We start from the raw sequence: 18,048 nt of genomic DNA on the forward strand, positions 1-18,048 counted from the left end.
TTATTGTCTTTACTCAGTGAGATGGAGACAGGAAAGATAGCCACATTGTCAGTATCCGCTGTAACACGCTAGGATGATGGTTGACCTCTGTCCTCGGCCAAATGGCGCCAGCCACTGTCTGATGTGCACCTCTCACCTCTTTATATATTTCAGCGGGTCGGTGGGAGGACAGCCACCTGCCAAGGGCCATTAGACCTGAACTCAGATGTATGCCCTAAGTTTGCATAAAGGGAGATCATTAAAATGCGATTACCGCAAAAGAAAGCAACCCAGACTACGCCTGAACGAGTCCAACATTAGTGATCAAGTTAAAGGTTGCCACATCTCATGCATCACTCTACGGCTAAGTTGTTGATGACTGCTAAGGAAAGCAATTATATAGTCTTGATAAACAATATGGAAAAAGATAGCTAAGAAGCCAGTTAAGACTTCAAATTATACATGTATTGCCCTGCTGTTTCATGTTTGAAAACCAAGTTAGTACAGTGATGGTGAGACTGAAGAGTGACTAATAGTATGCCACTGTTGTTTTGCCAAATGCCCATTCTGTTGGTTGGTTGGTTGGTTGGTTGGTTGGCTGGCTGGCTGGCTGGCTGGCTGGCTGGCTGGCTGGCTGGCTGGCTGGTTGGCTAGCCAGTCGGTCGGTTGGAGCATGAGGAACAGCAGAGGAGGATGGGTTCTATGATGCTCCTGTATGGGGGAGCAGAAGGTGGGGTGTGTCTGAGAGAGCCCTGAGATGCTGTTTGCAGCATTTGTACATTTCTGTTGTGTGATAGTACCTCAGTATAGTGCTGCAGGAATGAGTCCAGAAATAAGAAATGAATTGGTTGGTTTTTAGCTTCAGCATACAGAGCTTTAGTTTCTTTCTCTTGCCTTTCTTGTTTAAATCATGTGTCACAATGTGCATCTTTATTTTTTTTATTGCCTACCAAATCTACTTACGAGTTTGAATAAAGAACCTGAACATGAATTACTGATGATCTAATTTGTTTATCGAAGGTCTTGAAATGACTGTTTTGTTCAAGCGTTGATTAACACAGGTTTGACTTTCATGGCTTATTATCTCGACATGAAACTCGCTTCTTTAAAGGAAAATCTGTAAAAACTCAATCACCTAAACGCACAAGCAGATGCAGTCAGTGTCAGAGTAAACTGACACTTGGTCTGTGAGCAGTAAATTGTGTCATCCATCTGGCCTGTCCTCCAACATCGCCCTCCCCCTAATCGACCCGAGTCCCGTGCAGCCTGAACTATGCTGCCACTAATTACAATTATTAATTGAAAATAGGAAATCAATGGCTCTGAATTAAACACAAGCGTGCGTGTTTGTACATCGGTCATCCGTCTCCTAATAACTCAGTTTTGCTTGACATAGTTATCTCCTGACAGGGCGTTCCAAAGCAATTCACACACAGCTACAGCTCCGTCAGTTTGTTTTGGAGGTGAGACTGGCTTACTACAGAAAATCAGCCACCCACACTGCTGCTTTTATAAAGTATTGTTTACTCATTTGTCAGGGGAATGAGCACAGTGGCTGTCTGACAGTGTGCTGATGGAAATAGCTTTACTCATGCAAGCAGTGTGGCATTAAATAAAGTGGTGCATTGCTGGGCAATACCCGGGTGCTGTTGGAAATATAAATGTACTCTACTCCTGACTCATGACTGTACACTTTCCAGAGGCTTGGCTCTTCTCCGCTGTTGACCTTTCTCAATGAGCCTTCGGGACATTTAAGTTAAAAAGCAGTCTGGGTGTGATTTGCAGCACCTTAAAGTAATCATTGGCAATTTTTTTCAAATGAATAAAACTCATTTTTTTAGACCAGCACAGATAAAATAATGGGTCCACAGATAGATTGTTTAGAAAGCCCTTACTTTGCTTTCCAGCTTTCTTTCTTTTTTGTTGCTATAGGAAGATATCGTCTTTGTGTTTATGGAAACAACAATAGCAATTTGTTTGGGATAAAAATAGGACAGTAGTATTTAATAATAGATTATATTGAGCCAGCGTCTGCAGTAAATGCAAAACACCAAAGCGTGGGCTGCTTATTACCAAAGGTGTCAACGAAGGCATGAAACACAAGTATCCTGCAGATTGCTTTTCTTGCCTGGTTCCATAGGTTTTTGACAAATATGGCATTGAATTAAAAATGAATGAATTAATCTAGAGGCTGTGTGTGAGTGTGTACTGAATGGATAGTACTTTGGCTTTTGCCCAACAAACGCTGTGAGTGCAGCTGAGAAGGCGTTCATTGGCTGACAGCCGCATTGATCCAGCATCTTGACCGGGTGAAATGTTGTAGGGGAGCTCGATGACAGACCGAACAACTTTATAATCATTTATTCATCCCTACAACAAACCATTTAGCGGCTCTCAGTTCACAGAATATGAGACCTTTTCTCTGTCTGCAGTTGCACATGTTTGATCACATCCATAAACAGAATGGCATGTGATTTGTTGACAAGATTATGGTAGCAGAAGAATTTTTGTTTATGTATGATGGCTGAGTAGTGTTGATTAATCACTTTTATGTGGTCTTTGGTTGCGTGCAAGTAAACAGTTGGGTCAAAAGCAAAAAATGTGGGCATCAGAGCTAACCACAATTATGCACCTAATAAACTAAAAATGATCAACGTTAATGATTTATTTACCAACAAAAAAGCCCTATGATTCAACTCATAATCAACTGATCAACAGGAAATAAATCTGCAACAATTGATAATGAAATCAGTAACCATATATAAGAGATGTTTTAAGCAAAATGCTAATAATGTACTGGTTTTTACGTTGGTCAGGAGGTTCAAATGCACGACTGCAGCCTCAGAAACTATGCAAATAAAAAACACAATTGTGCCAAAACACATGCAAATAAAGAGACATTTTCACCAACTTAACGAAACATACGTTTTGGCACATTTGTGGTTTTTTATATGCCTCGTTTCTGAAACCGCATCGCTTTTCTCCTCATTGAAATATTTTGGGCCATTGTAGCGTGTTTACACCTTTCGGCCGACGTAGGTTCTAGCTGTAGTTATTTCTTTAGTAGTTTTTTTTTTTTTGGTTTCTTTATCTGTAGACTGGTTGGACAAAAGAAGCCGTTTAAATCAATCATTATTTCATTTTCATTTCATCGACCAAACTTAAAAACTGAAAACTATTTTTAAATTCTGCCCACTAATTCATTATGAGTTCTGAAAACAAGAGAATTTTACCAAAGAGGAAAATAAAATGTGTTTACATAATCAGGAGATCCTTCACTTCTATTTTGTGAAAACACAGGCACCGTACGTTTGCTGTTAGATAGACTTTAGAATGCATTCCCCTCCCCTCTTTCCCCCCACCCTGTGCATGAAACATTGTTTGTCCAGGTGGATGCTAATAACCTCCAATAAAAACCACACTGTAGCTCACAGTCAGGCCCCCCCCCACAAACCCACCAAGTGATCAGCGGGGCAGAACCAAGACAAATGAGTGCGGGTGCTGCTCCATAGATCAACAGATGGCCTGGTGGCAGTCGGAGTGCTGCTGCGTTTTCGGCCACTCAGCACTATCCCTCTGCCTCACTTATTGGCAGGGCATTCCCCCATCGGTCCTGTCCCGGCAGACTGCTCATCCATCAACCTCCCATCGGGGCGCGTGCATCCTCTTTATGGGAAAACTATTTTCTCATCATGTTGGGAACACAAGCTCTGATTGTAAATAAAGGATGAGCATTTCAATGATACCTGCGCTCAGATTTACTTTGAATCTTCCAAATAACACCATTTTTTGTGTGAAATACCCTCTAGTGTGTCTTTGGAAGACAACAATGGATATTCCCCTGTGTGTTTTCTGTTGTCCGACTCTCTGATTCTCAATCAGCCGAAAAATAAAACAGTAAAGAGCACATTGCAGATGTTTTTTCTCTTTCCTGTGTGTGTGAAGAGAATAGTGAATAGCTTATTTGTTTTAGTTTTTATTTCACACATTGTAATTAGTATAACCTCGTGGCCCACCCCCTGACTGAGTTTCATTAATGTAAAACCCTCGTGCAGTCTGTGGTTGTTCAGGGCAGGAGTGGAAGAGGATGTTTTTGATATCAATTTAATGCTGGAGAGGTTTTGTAGGGAACAGCAGATTAGATCTCGGCTTTGTGTTTGTGAGAGAAGTTTTGTAACAAAAAAAGTTTGTATGCGAGTGGAAATAGTGAGAAAAAGTCTTATTTACCCTCCTGCCCCCTGCTCCGCTGTAGCTCAGTATTCATATATTGTATTTGTGCAACAAAGTACTGGCTGCTCTGGTATGCATGTTCGTATAATTGTACATTTCCAAATGCTGATGCTCAGGGTTAGTTGTGGAAGAAGGACACATTTATTGAAGAAAAAGCAGCAATTCAAAAAGAAAATCACCAACTCAGTAGTTTCTCTCACCTTATACTGAGAGAGTTTTTTAGCAATGTATTGGGCCTACTGTTTTGATTTTAAAGGGGCCCTATTATGCTCACTTTCAGGTTTCATATTTGTATTAATAAGTACCTCTAGTGAGACATGCGTTCATAAAAAAAACCCTCTTTTTTTCTCACACTCACACCCTCTGTCTGAAACCAGAGTCCAGTCTGCTTTGATTGGTTAGCTAGCTTGTTCAGGCCGCTTGGAGATTTCCCGATTCTTAGCCTATCACGTACAATGTGTTAGGGCAAGTATTATTTAGTGATGTCATTATGTTACTAAATTAAACAAAGAAGTCCAATGGAGGCGTTTCAAGCCGGGGGGGGATTGTGGGAGAGAAACTGTGATTGTATCCTTTGCAGACCATTCACACCAAAACCTATACAACACACGACAGGAAAGGGAAGACCCCATTATAGGGCCCCTTAAATTACATTGTTTGCTTCTGCTGGATATGTTAACATAGAATTATATATCAATAAGTGTATTTGTTAGTTTTTTAAAATTATTATTAGATCATTATCTGTGAATTAACTCAAATAAATGTAGTGAAGTAGCACTCGTAGTATTAGTAGAGGAAATGTTCTACCTCTGCTAATAACCACACTGATTAGAATTCACAGGCTTAATAAAAGTTCATGGAAACATATTTCTGTACACTCAAATGATCACAGCCCTAGAAATGCACATTGACAAATTTTTGCCACATGGCACTTTTGTGAACGCAAAACAGCTCAACCACCTCAGTCCCACCTGATAATGACTAATGAATGATTATTATATTTGCATAACTTCTGCCTGTGTAATAAAAAAGTGGTACAGTGAAACCCTTAAGGATTTTTGTATTCTTACGAATGGCTGGAGAGACAAGAGAACAGCATTTAAAGTAGGTCCAGCAGTGGATTTAATGACGACATCAATCAGCCATGCACAGCATGTGTGCACACATTACCTTAAGGCACTTCACAGGCCTTTACAACACCATGCAATACAACACAACTGTAAGAACTCTATGAAAGTTTTGTATAAGCGCATAATCATATCATGTCCTTTGAATTTGCTTGAAAATTGAATTTCTCTACAGGATACGGCTGGTAAAATGTAGTTTGCACTGAATGTATTACAACCCCATTATGCTGAATGTATAAAGACCTGCCAATGTGACTTAGGAGTATAGCAGTTCCTTGTTTATATGTTAAACCAAACAAATGGGTTGCACCTAATTCAATTATGTGCAACAGTCATGAATTCATATTGTGAAGCGTTAGTCTGATCATTATCAGTGATTTTCCAGATACAAGTGATGGACTCCTGTCCTAAAATGAAATCCTTTTGACTACTTACTACACTTGTACGTAACTCGCAAACTCTCAAAGTCTGTGCTTTTACAACAAAAAAGCTGACTACTGCACTGTGAGTACGTTTAATGTGACAATGTGCATGACGAAGACTTCGGGAGCGAATCATAGTGAAGATCATTACACATGGTTGTGATGAATCCCTGTATTGAACATCACTAAAGTGGCTCCAGAAGTTTAGGTGAGTGTGTTATCTTTACTAAACCTTTGAGTCTTTGTTCAATCTAGGCACATTTTATTCATGCCTTAAAAAAAGCCTTAATAGGGAAGATAGATGTGATAACAGAGCTGTACACATATGGTTAAATTAGGATAGGCATTACCTGTAAGACATGTGCAAAAGCAGATCAGGAGTTGTATCAGACATACTTGTTGTCGATGAAACTTTAAAGTTACCAAACTTCTTACGAGAAAATAAAATTAGGCATAAAGTAGGCCTGTCTGACTTCTTTTATCTGTCTCCTATTATGTTTTCAGGCCATGAAGTGAATTGTTGGATTAGTGGAAAAGACAGGAATTTAAATCATTATAAAAGAAAAACATTTTGCTGTTTGAGTTAATTGAGACCCAATGTAAAGTGGAATATTATAATATCCGTCCATTTAACAAAGACATGAAATAAAGTACTGTATTTAAAAAGAAAAATCCTTATAGCTCTTACAGCAATGATGAATGGAAAGGAATGTCAATTGAAAACACAGTCCATCCTGACTCAACGTAATCTGTAATGTGAGTGGTGTTATATGGTTGACAGATGTTCGCTGAAGCAGGATGCCACATCAATCGATGGACTAATGGACTAGTGGAAACGAGTCATGAAGCAAAAGTCTGGTTTTTGTCTTGACTTATTTTGAAGTACTAAAGTAGTTTTTTTCATTCTTTAAAAAAAAGAGAGTTTTCCCCCCTTCCTGTTCCTCCAGTGGAGGCTACCCAAAAAGCCTCTCAAGTTAAATGTTGGTCAGTAATTTCAGAATGAAAGTGAGGTTTTATATTTTACGGAAGGAAAATTAAAGGAACCACATAACAATAGAGTTTTTTTTCCATCTGCGTAGGAGGGTGGTCTGTGTTTGGATCTCCCCTGAATTAAAAAGGAAGTTTTATACATCAATATTTCAGTATGTTCTGTAAGTGCGAAGAGTAAAGGCATAAAAGGATTTTGTTTTTGGCACTACTAATTGCTGCGCTAACAGCTGTTCAGTTGTGAAGCCTGTACTTTTATATGTGAGTTTGTATAGAGTTTCTGCTATTAAAAAAACAAAACAAAAAACATCCCCTATGTCTATAATAAGTTGCCCACCCCTGCTGGCACATTGCAATACTCTTGATTTTAGTTTTGTACAATAATTATAGGCTTCCTTTTACATGCAGTGATATAACCCTTTATATTGATGTTCAACCTGAAATTGTGTTTGACTTTAGCTTTCAAAAGTAGTTATTATGGAACCTACACTAGGTAGACAAAAGTATTGGGACACCTACACATTACACCCAAATGCCATTCATCCAGAAGAGCATTTGTGAGGTCAGACATTGATGTTAGACGAGAGGGCCTGGCTCGCAATCTCCATTGTAGTTCATCCCAAAGATGTTCAGTGGGTCTGAGGTCAGGTCTCTTTCGGGCCAGTCCAGTTCTTTGACACCAAACTCATCCAGCCATGACTTCATGGACCTTGCTTTGTGCACTGGCGCACAGTCATGCTGGAACAGAAAAGGGCCTTCTGCAAAATGTTTCCACAAAGTTGGAAGCGTAGAATAGTCCAGAATGACTTGGTAAGATGAAGCATTAAGAATCCTCTTCACTGGAACTAAGGGGCCTTACCCAACCCCAGAAAAACAACCCCAATATACCACAATGTCCCAATATGTTTGTCTATATAGCACATGGAACCTGCCCAGCTTCCTCTTAAGATTCTGAAATTGTAGAGGTTTCACACTGAAAATGAACAATAGGCTACATCCAAAAAGGTGGAGGACTTACGGTGGGTTCTCTAAGTCCTACCCATTTAAATCCCGATAAACACAACTTGTACTTTTTTGTAAAATATGAATAATAAAAAAAGCAATGTTTTAATAAATGAGGTGTGGAGCTCTGCAGCTAGTCCTTCTGCTCTGCAAGGCTAACTCATCTATGATTTAACTAATTTGATTTAATACAAACTCCTAAAATATGAGAGTGGTATAAATATTTTATTTTGCGTTCACATGTTATGCAGACAGCCAATTAAGTTTTGTTTCTATGGTTACCTCCCTGGCTTCTATGTCAGCAGTAAACTAGGTTGAAATAATTTAAACTTCAACAGAAGTGCTCCGTGATCATTTCAAGCAGTGAGCGACACTGTGGGTAGCTCTCTCCATAGAATCACAACGGCAACTCAGGGCCATTTTACTAAGTATCTTATGAATGCAGCTTAACTTGGAATTTCCCAAAATGTGTACTAAAGTAACCAGTATTCAAATGATGGCCATCAACATGATGCAAACAGGTTAAGACTGCATTATAAGTCTGTTTGTCTTTAAGAAATGGGAGAGAGACAGACCCATAACCAAAGAGCAAGCAAACGTTTTATTATTGGCAAAGAGTGACTACACCAAATACAAACCTAGAAATATTCCTTAAAGTGTAAACCCTTGCCAAAGTATATCATGCAGCTCTTAATTTAGTGCAGAAAGTTCTGCTTAGTGCCAGCGAGCTACTCTTGATCAAAGTCATTAGTCACTTGATTTGGACTCTTTGCTGCTGAATAATTGAGGCTGAGAGGATAAAGGATTTGACGATGCTGGCTCACTAGTTAGGAGAAATAAAGAATAAAAGAAGTCCCCTCTTTGAGAGAGCGGCAGGAGGAGGAGAGGAAGGGGTTAGAGAGTGTGAATTAGAGAAAGATTGAGAAGGGGTGAGGGTGAGTATCGTCCAGCACGATAGTGATGAAACATTTAACACTAAAATATCTATTAGAGTACCACCCACGTTTCTTGACAGCTTTGGTCGCCATTTTCAGTGTTTTTCAAGGCCATTCAGTCAGAGCTCTTGGCCATCAGCCTCTGAGTACTTCACTACCCTTCTGGGGAGTGCAGTTCACCCCGTGAGCACATATAACAAAAGATAATAGCGCTTTGATTTATGTTATCTTAAGATGATGTAATACACAATAAAAACGTCTCGTCTTTTGTACTTGTTTTCACCGCATGTCTTCAGGTTCTGATTTATACCGGCGATTTGTCCATTTAAAGACCTGTGATGTATTTTCTGAATACAGATCCTGAGCATCTGTTGAATTTACTCATCAGTGTAGATAAAAGGACGGAGGAAAAGAAAGGATTTTCTTGTAACCACTTCCTTCCGGCAACAGAACGTGTAGATTTCAGGATATAGCAATATTTGAGGTCTTCAAATTAAGTTGTTTGTACGACGACGTCACAAGGCAAAATTGTTAAAAGCTAAACTGTCACACTCAAGATGGGGTAAAAAAACCTGCAGGCATGGAGACATCATAATAGTTTAAATCTGGGCAAAAGGAAATATATTTTCAGGCAGTCTGTCTCCAGAGAACTCAACAGCAACTCTGCACAGTTTAACCAATCACTGCTAAATGTTGCTATAAATGTGTGATTGATGGTTCTAGAAATGGTCAAACAGTTATTTTACAGAAATGCAATTTGTATATATACACTAAATAACATTCTGCAAATATGTTCAATCAAAGTGCCAGACATGAAGTCTCTACTGCATCAAGAACTGACAAATTGACATGTTTAAAGTCAAGATATGAAGTTGGACACTGTTAGTTATTATTATTATTCCAATCAGATGTTGAGCACAAAGATATGCGTATTGGGCACGCTTCCATCAACTACTTTGGAGCATATAAACTAGTCTATGCTAGGTGGGCTTCACTTTACGAATGGCTGTAATATGCAACAAAATAAAGTTAGAACTAGAGGTTGCAAACCTGAAAAACAAATGTCCCATTGGCAACCTCACAAAAGAAAATGACTCAAGAGCGTGGAAATCCTTAGCACAATGGAGTAAGATTTCTCAATACTTTTTGTTTCTGTTTGTTTGTATTCAAAATGTGCCTAAAATAAGCAAATGGGAACACAGCTAAGGACTCCTACTGGTCTAAAGATGATGCACTTTGTTGGTTTACAACTTTGGTTCTCTTGGTGAAAAGTGGTGAAATAACTAGTTTGGATAATTCTGCAACAAGTCATGTTTAAAATGTATAGTATAGAGCAGATTTGAAGAAGCCAGCAATGTTCATGAAAATTGGAAATGATCTTATTAAGATTTGTAGAATACACATCATCGGTGCTGCTATGGTTTTAATGAAGCAAAACTTAAACGATTAAAAGAGAAACACACCTTTTTTTCCACCAGCAACCAACATCAGTGATAGGATTTCTGCTGCAGCTGCGCCAAGACTATAGATTACTTTCCTCCAGAGCATCTGACGTCTGAGACTCGTTAGACTCTATTTTTGTGCTTCTGTGTATATGAAGTTATACATTTTAAGTTACTGTACACATACAGTTGATTTACCTTGCCTGCAGTAAGGTATCTCTGGATTTGATCAGATCTTAGACCAGCTGGGAAAACATCAATGTTCTGTAGAGAGTTTACTAATGACATTCCAAAGGAGAGCAGAAAGGGAGAACTGAAGCACCAGACTTACAGTAGCTGGTAGCTTAGCATTAGCTGTCCTATTGAACCTGGCCTTCCAGTTACTAAAACTCCACCGTCTGTTCCAAATATGGTCACCTCTGGCTCCAAAAACCAGGACACGGACAGACCAAATGCCAAATTCAAGGATTCAAATCCAGAAACGAATGAGGGCTCCACTTTAGCAATGCAGTATATGGTAGTCACACAAGACATTTTGAACCACTCCCATTTTTTTTTGTGACAAAACATCCCTGCTTTTAAACCTTTTTTGTTCTGAAAGCATACACGTAAAAACATTTAAAGATCTGGACCAGCTCTTATCATACCTGCTACTTAGACTTTCGGGTTGATTCATTAAGTTAATAATCTTCCTGAGCAAGAACAGATTGTCTCTGATTGGCTATTCGTGATCACTTGACATCAACTTTGATATGTTTCTTAAGTAGGAGTGACTCACTTGATTAATGAGTCTATGCCTCACTTTCAGTTTGGAACATTTGTAATCCCAAATTATCTTGGAGAGATTTATTAAGTGTGATGCTTTAAAGTTTGATAAACACTGTACTCTCTTTTCTCTCCCTCTTATCTCACCTGACCTCTCCACCTCACATCAACACTCTCAAGTGGATTACTTCATTCATAGATTGACCCTTTTGACTGGTACAGGTTTAAATCACACGTTATCCTCTCTGTCTAGGCTGTGAAAGTAACTTCTGGGGGCCCCACTGCAGTAACCGCTGTCAGTGCCGCAACGGGGCCAAATGTAACCCGATCACCGGAGCCTGCGTCTGCACCGACGGCTTCCAGGGATGGCGCTGCGAGGAGACCTGTGACCACACCCTCTACGGCAAGGACTGCCTGCAGGAGTGCCAGTGCCTGAACGGCGCCACCTGCCACCATCAGACGGGAGAGTGCCTCTGTGCGCCCGGATACACCGGAGCCTTGTGAGTAGTCGTGTTTCCCTCTGAATTCTCCATGTTTTCAAGGGCTTTTTCATTATTCCAGATGCAGTGATTTGCACAATCAAATTAATAAAGTACTGAAGAACTTTGAAATGAGGTGAAAAGTCATAAATATGTGACTGCTTGATGTATGACTTAATTTGTGTGATGCATTATTAAGATAGACCTAATCGAAATGTTCTGCCAATGGTAACTTATGATTGAGGTCATGAAATACGTAACATAAATTCTAAATTAGTGGGTTTTATTATATGAACGAAGTCACTTTGAATAAAAGCGTCAGCCAAACAAAATGTAATGAAAAGTATTTTTATTTATTTAGATATTCATGTAATAAACTTAAGTATGATGTCATCTTTCTTCAGCAGAACGTTTCAGTTTTCTATTTTTATTTCTAGTTATCTGCATCTTTTTGCAATTATAAAATATGGTCTACTCGCATGTCACCAAAACTCTACTCGCATGTCACCAAAACTCTACTCGCATGTCACCAAAACTACAAGTGTTCAAAAGTGTCCAATTAAGTCCAAATATAGAAATGTCTAACTCCCCATTGTTCCCCATTCCAGAGTGAAGTCTTCCTCATAAGTAATTCACTATTAGACTGTTTGACTGTTAATAACATTTCCCTTTTCTAAAAGTAGCTCTTCTTCATATGAATTGTGTAGTTTTAAGATGCAGGCTTTAAAAAATAGAAATAGGGAATATGTGTTTTCCTGAACTGAAAAAGTTTCACCTACCTTAGGCAGCGCATTCTTAGCCTTGAAGAAACGAAAACTTCTTCAAATAGACACATGTGCATTTCTGTACAATTGGCCCTTGAATAAAGGAGAATTTTCCTTGGTCTAACTGTGTTATTTTATTAATGGACAGGGTTATAACCTGTGCCTCACAAGTAAACTCAATTTACTGCAAGGCGTTCCCCATCACTTTAATTGATTTACTAAGTATGAAGACACAGCCGCTTTAGAAAAAGAGAACCTGTGTAAATCTCACACTTCTACAATACATTTTATACAAATAGACCATCATTTTTAAGTGTGTTAGAGGGAGAATGACTATCATTGTTGTATTACCACCTTATAAGGCTGCAAAGCTCAATAATAAGATAAGATGTACCTTTATGGTGCTAGGGGTTATCCAGGATACTGTCCAGTTTCCTCCTCATCCTCCCCTCATCCACCTCCTCCAGGTTGTCCAGTTTAACTCCAACAACAGAGCTAGCCTTCCTCACGAGCTTGTTCAGCTTGTCAGCATAATATTGTATTTGATGTACAACAACATCCTCAACAGTTATTTGGAGGTTATTCAGGGAAAAATTCAAGTTAATGGCCTTGCAGAATTTGTAGAGGTTGTAGTGCATGCTACAATAACTGCTTCATCATGGCTAATAAAGAGCCACTTTCTCAGTTTTTGTTACTCAAATTGTTGTGATTCTTACATCAAACCCACACCCCTCACACAGTAATTGGGCAAAAACACTTTATTTTGTTTCAGAAAAAAAGTTGAAATGATTAAAAGTAAAAACAGGAAAGCATTTGAAGTTTCGACAAATGCTTTTGCGTTTTTAGAACACAATAAATAAAGAAGCAATGGAGGTTCAAATAAATCTCAATAGTTGGCTTATTAAAGTGACAATCAAGTAAATGCAGTAATGTATTGTTTTATGTGTTTGCATTATGAATTTACAATACAACCTGGTTTATTGTTAATCTCTGATTATTATCTTACCTTGTCTGGTCAGACTTACTGTTCTCTCTCCTGTCTTTGACATTAAATGTGTAACATGCAGCATTTTCATAAATCAAAAAGAATCCATATCAATCATCATTTTTAACCTAACTCTAAGTCAACCTATCACAACATACAAATATGAACCTGAAAATGAGCAAAATAAAGAGCTCGGGGCCCCATATAGGTGTGTAAATCTAGGCTAAATAGCTGTATGAAGTCCATTTGCGTCTAATGCCATCACCCAGTCACACACCTTGGCTCCTGATACCAGGACTCTTTACCCTTTAGCGTGTATGCATAGCCACGAAGAACCAGTTGTTCCATCGCTGGTAGTTTTATGCGCTTCAGTGTTTCCCCTGCCTTTCTCTCACCTCTGATGTGTGCAGAGTGACAGATGTGCGCTGTTACCGGTGTGTCAGTTTGACTGAGCGAGCCTGAGCCATGCACACACACTCACAGCAGGATTAAACAGGTGTTTTGGCTGCATTCCCATCATGAAACTATCAGATTTGTTTTTATTCTTGTGATTGACTTGTTTCTTCTCGCTCATTGTACAACCTCACTCTCTGAATGCTGTGTGTATACAAACAACATCCAACAATGCTACCACTCCTTGTGGGTCATGAGGGATGATTGAGAGGGATTTTTATGTCTACATTTTTTATTTGAAATCTCTACATGTTATATCTTTTTACATTTGACGTTCTTCTGTATTTTCCCTCCAGCTGTGAGGAGCCTTGCCCCCCAGGTAAACACGGCTCCCTGTGTGAACAGCGCTGTCCCTGCCAGAATGGAGGAGCGTGCCATCACGTCACCGGAGACTGCTCCTGTCCCGCGGGATGGGTGGTACGTTTATCGGTGTTCAACTAATGGGGATTTTATTAAGCCCAAATATGACGTTACCATGTTTGTATTTTGGGCATTAATGGCAATAATAAGGCTTGTCCTTCAGTTATTTGAAAGAAAAGATCAAGAGCAATCAGTGGAATATAAAGATAACACAACTGCCAAGTTAAAGAACGCAGTTCAGGATAGCATTCATTTTGAATTTCCAGTGAGTAAATGATGTGCCAATAATAATTAAAACTTGGTCAGATTAAACATTTTCTTATATATTCCATTTTCTTAAGAAAAAAATCAGTATATGTCTATTTCAGACTGGTTAAGACCATTAAGATGAAGTTCTTGGACAGCTAATAATATTAGAACGCATTTTAACACTGACAAAATTTGAATTTGGCTTATTTTGTTCGGACAAAAAAAAAAGGATAACATCTCATTTTGGTATATTTACTGAAACTCCATTAATTTAATGAGAAAGCAATAATTACATGAGTTTGTTTTCACACAGTCATACCTCTTAAGGTTTTGTATTCTCATCTCCTGTTCCTCCTCAGGGTCCGGTGTGTGCACAGCCGTGTTCGTTCGGATCGTTCGGCATCAACTGCTCTCAGGAGTGCACGTGTCGCAACGGAGGCTTGTGTGACCACATCAGCGGTCAGTGTCAGTGCACTGCAGGCTACATCGGAGAGAGGTACAGTGTGAAAGTGGATTAATACAATCATATGAAAACTTTATTGGACCCCTCTTTGGAAATTAGCTTGTTGCAGCTGAAAATATTAATAGAATTCAGCGGGGGAAAGATAAATGTGGGCACACAGCAGGATATATAATAAACAGTAAGTACAGAGGGGGGAAGTAATAAAATCAATAAGGCGCTATGGTTGGTGTTAATGTAAATTTGTTAGTGTTAAATATTTATGTAGAGTATAAAATATAAAGTTTGACAGCACTTGTTTCCAGCAGACCTGACTGCTTCTTTAAATACTGCATGGGTTACTAATTTTAGTAATAGCTGGTATTTACATAAAATGCAGTAACTTACATGTTGTTTACACAGTGTGGAATCATTTTGGTGTCAGAATTTGGTGTTACATATAAATAAAGTGACCGACTCCTTTTACTTTATTCCAAAGCCACAGACCATCTTGCAGCCATGTACAGTAAATTTAGCTTGTGGGACTTGTGGGAATTCCAACGGGCGCACAGAGGCACTCTCCCGAATTATGTCATAGTAGAAGGTGTGTGTGTATGGATGTTTACACTTTGTTTACATTACAATACAATTCGACCATGCATCCAAACAGTTGACCGATTATTCTGTCAGAATAATTCAAAAGAAACGACACGATAATCCATAAAATCCGATAAAATGTATCTTCAGGGTCATATTAGCGTTAGCTAGCGGTAATTTAAGGATTATGGTATTTTAAATAGGCTGCTCTTGGTTATATTGTTAAAACTCCACCATGTCACGTCCCATGGTAGCACTTGCAGGTTAGATGACATTACAGAAAGCTGCCTTTTTCCTACTTGTTTTGAAATTGATAATAATGTTCTAATCGGTAAGCAAATTGAAAGTTGCTAAAGATGACGGTGTGCTTGATAGCTTGTTTTGTGTGCAAATAATTGACGGTTTTGCAGGCCACCATTCATTATTGTTGAACATATTGAATGGTGGCCCAAGTGTATGTCATGGAAACACCAATTTAGTACAAGCTAAAGGCTCAAACTTTGATCCTTGATGACGCCAGTGAGAGAGGTACGGTTGGGCGCCAGTCCTCTTCATCTCTGTATCATTGCAGTTCTCGAAAGGCGTTTGCAATCAAATGAAATCCTCTTCATTTAGCTCAAATCCCTTTCAAAATATACCCATCGGGATATTCTGTTACAATCAGAGATAAGTAGGTTAAATACGCAGTGAAAAACCAACTCCAATTCCACACAGTATATTTAGTGTGTTTTATATAATTTAACCAGAGTAACACTTTAATGCATCAGTAGTTATGATTCAAAAACAAATAATAGTTAAACACTGACTTGCTGCAAATATGAAATACTCTCACTTTTCAGTCTTTAGGTTCATTTTGCACATTTTTATTGATCATTATTTTCAGGTCATATAAAGTTCACTAGCATAAAAATGTCGACACAGATTCACTCACAAATTTTCCAAATTCAGCCATGCTTATAAAAGCTATTTAGAAAAGTTTGGTTTCTGTGTGTTTTGTTTAGACTTGCCTCCTATTAGTTAAACACACAGTTTTTAATCCAACTTTTACAGTGACATTAAGAGGCCAACTGTTGTGTTGGCTCTGTTTGCAGGAACATAACGAGAATCAATAAGTTGCAGCAGAGTAGCAAATATAATGCAGAGTAGCAAAAACTTAACCCCAGAAAAGCCCCATATCCTTGCATTCCCAATGTAAACTGTTTGCATATAATTATCTGACAAGGTGCATTTTTCTTCTATTCACAGAAGGAAAGTCCTAAGGAGATAGTTTAAATGAATCTGTTGATAGTCAGCGTTATTAGAAGTGATGACAGTCAAAGACCATATCTTCTCCCAGTCGAGAAGATCCTATCCAATGTAGTTCTTCAGCTCCTTCATTAATACATGTGTAATGGATTGAGCTTAATTCTCTTACTTCTTAAGCTAAATAAAGTATTTAAAAAGCCTCTTGGACCAGCTGGAAAGAGGGATGTTTTTTAAGCTCATTAAAGATTTTTTATTTTTTCGATAGAGGTAAGCAGGACAGTTCAAAGCTACAAATGATTGGTGAGGCTTTAAACATGATGCATTGCTTTAAGTACCCAATATAAAAAGAAAGACATGTAGCACAACCCTTAATATCTACAGCGGTAAAAGGCTACATACACTGAAAAAACTGAAACGTTGACTTTAATTAAATGTATTATGTCAACAAATGTCATTGCTTTCAACTAACCTAATACAGTTATGTGACATTTGTTGACGTAATACATTTAATTAAAGTCAACGTTTCAGTTTTTCAGTGTACACATGAATGTAGCAGTAAAATAACCCAAACACATCATATATATAATAGTAAAACACAAAATGTAAATTTTTCAGAACATTTTGTAGTATTATAACAGTGTGGTATTAGTTCAATATGAACATTAAAGCATGTAAACATCTTACAGTAGAGTACAAAATATACAAATATTAAAAGGACCATAATAAGGGCCCTTTAAGTAAAGGATCTGTATTTTTTTTTCACCACTGACATGGACCAACAGTATATTTTGGAGACTCATTCAGTGAACTATGACACTTTACCTTAGTATTTCGAAAATGTCCATCTATAGCCCTGACTCTGGGTGTCCCCCTGAGCTAGGAGTCTAAAGGGCATTACAATGTAAAGTACCATGTTGAATTCCTTGTTGCATTTTAGTCTAATTAGCTCTCTCATGTTTTTTATCCGGCTCTCCTGTAATGTAGCCAAATAAAGGCAAACTGCCGAGAAAAACAATGGTCTTAAGGATGAACTATCCCATGCTCATTCATAAATCAGTCCTGGTTAAGCTAAGACATCTCTCTGTATATCACTAAAGAGTCATGCTACTAAACACAGCTGGTCTACACCTCACTGTGCATGTCTCCTAATTGGAAAAAGATTAGGACATTTGAACTGTAGCTACAGTGCATTTGTCGTACAGAGTATTACTTTACCGGCAGCGTTATTTGTTAATGTTCTTCCATTCTCCCCTCCACATACTAATGCTCATGATCGCTTTCCTATCCACCCTCGCATCACCCAGAGTAGGAGATTTTAACCAAGAGCCATTTGAAATTGTTTTCCTTTTTATTTCTTCCATCATCTCGGTCTATTAGTTGAAATAGACTTTCTGCAACCCAACCTCTCCTCTGGTCAGCGCTGCCTCCTCCCACTCTCTCTATCTCTCTTTCTCTCACTCTCCATCTTTAGTCTCAATTGAGCCAAATTACCTCCATTCATTTAGGCCCCAGACAGGTGAATTAGCCTACACGGAATAATTCCTAGATTGAGTTCTCCTCCGCCCCGTCCACGTTCTAATGGAATTAG

General features: G+C 38.5%; 1 protein-coding gene across 1 annotated transcript in view; it reads left to right on the forward strand.

Annotated features, from left to right (window-relative positions):
- Positions 1-18,048, forward strand: part of LOC134863331 (multiple epidermal growth factor-like domains protein 11) — a 115,175-nt gene that overhangs the window by 57,772 nt on the left and 39,355 nt on the right. The window contains exons 7-9 of the mRNA XM_063881796.1: positions 11,143-11,389; positions 13,867-13,987; positions 14,539-14,675. Coding sequence (XP_063737866.1) covers positions 11,143-11,389; positions 13,867-13,987; positions 14,539-14,675 — 505 coding nt within the window. The remainder of the gene's footprint in view (positions 1-11,142; positions 11,390-13,866; positions 13,988-14,538; positions 14,676-18,048) is intronic.

Source organism: Eleginops maclovinus, chromosome 4 (genome assembly GCF_036324505.1).
Source record: "Eleginops maclovinus isolate JMC-PN-2008 ecotype Puerto Natales chromosome 4, JC_Emac_rtc_rv5, whole genome shotgun sequence".
Taxonomy (NCBI): Eukaryota; Metazoa; Chordata; class Actinopteri; order Perciformes; family Eleginopidae; genus Eleginops; species Eleginops maclovinus.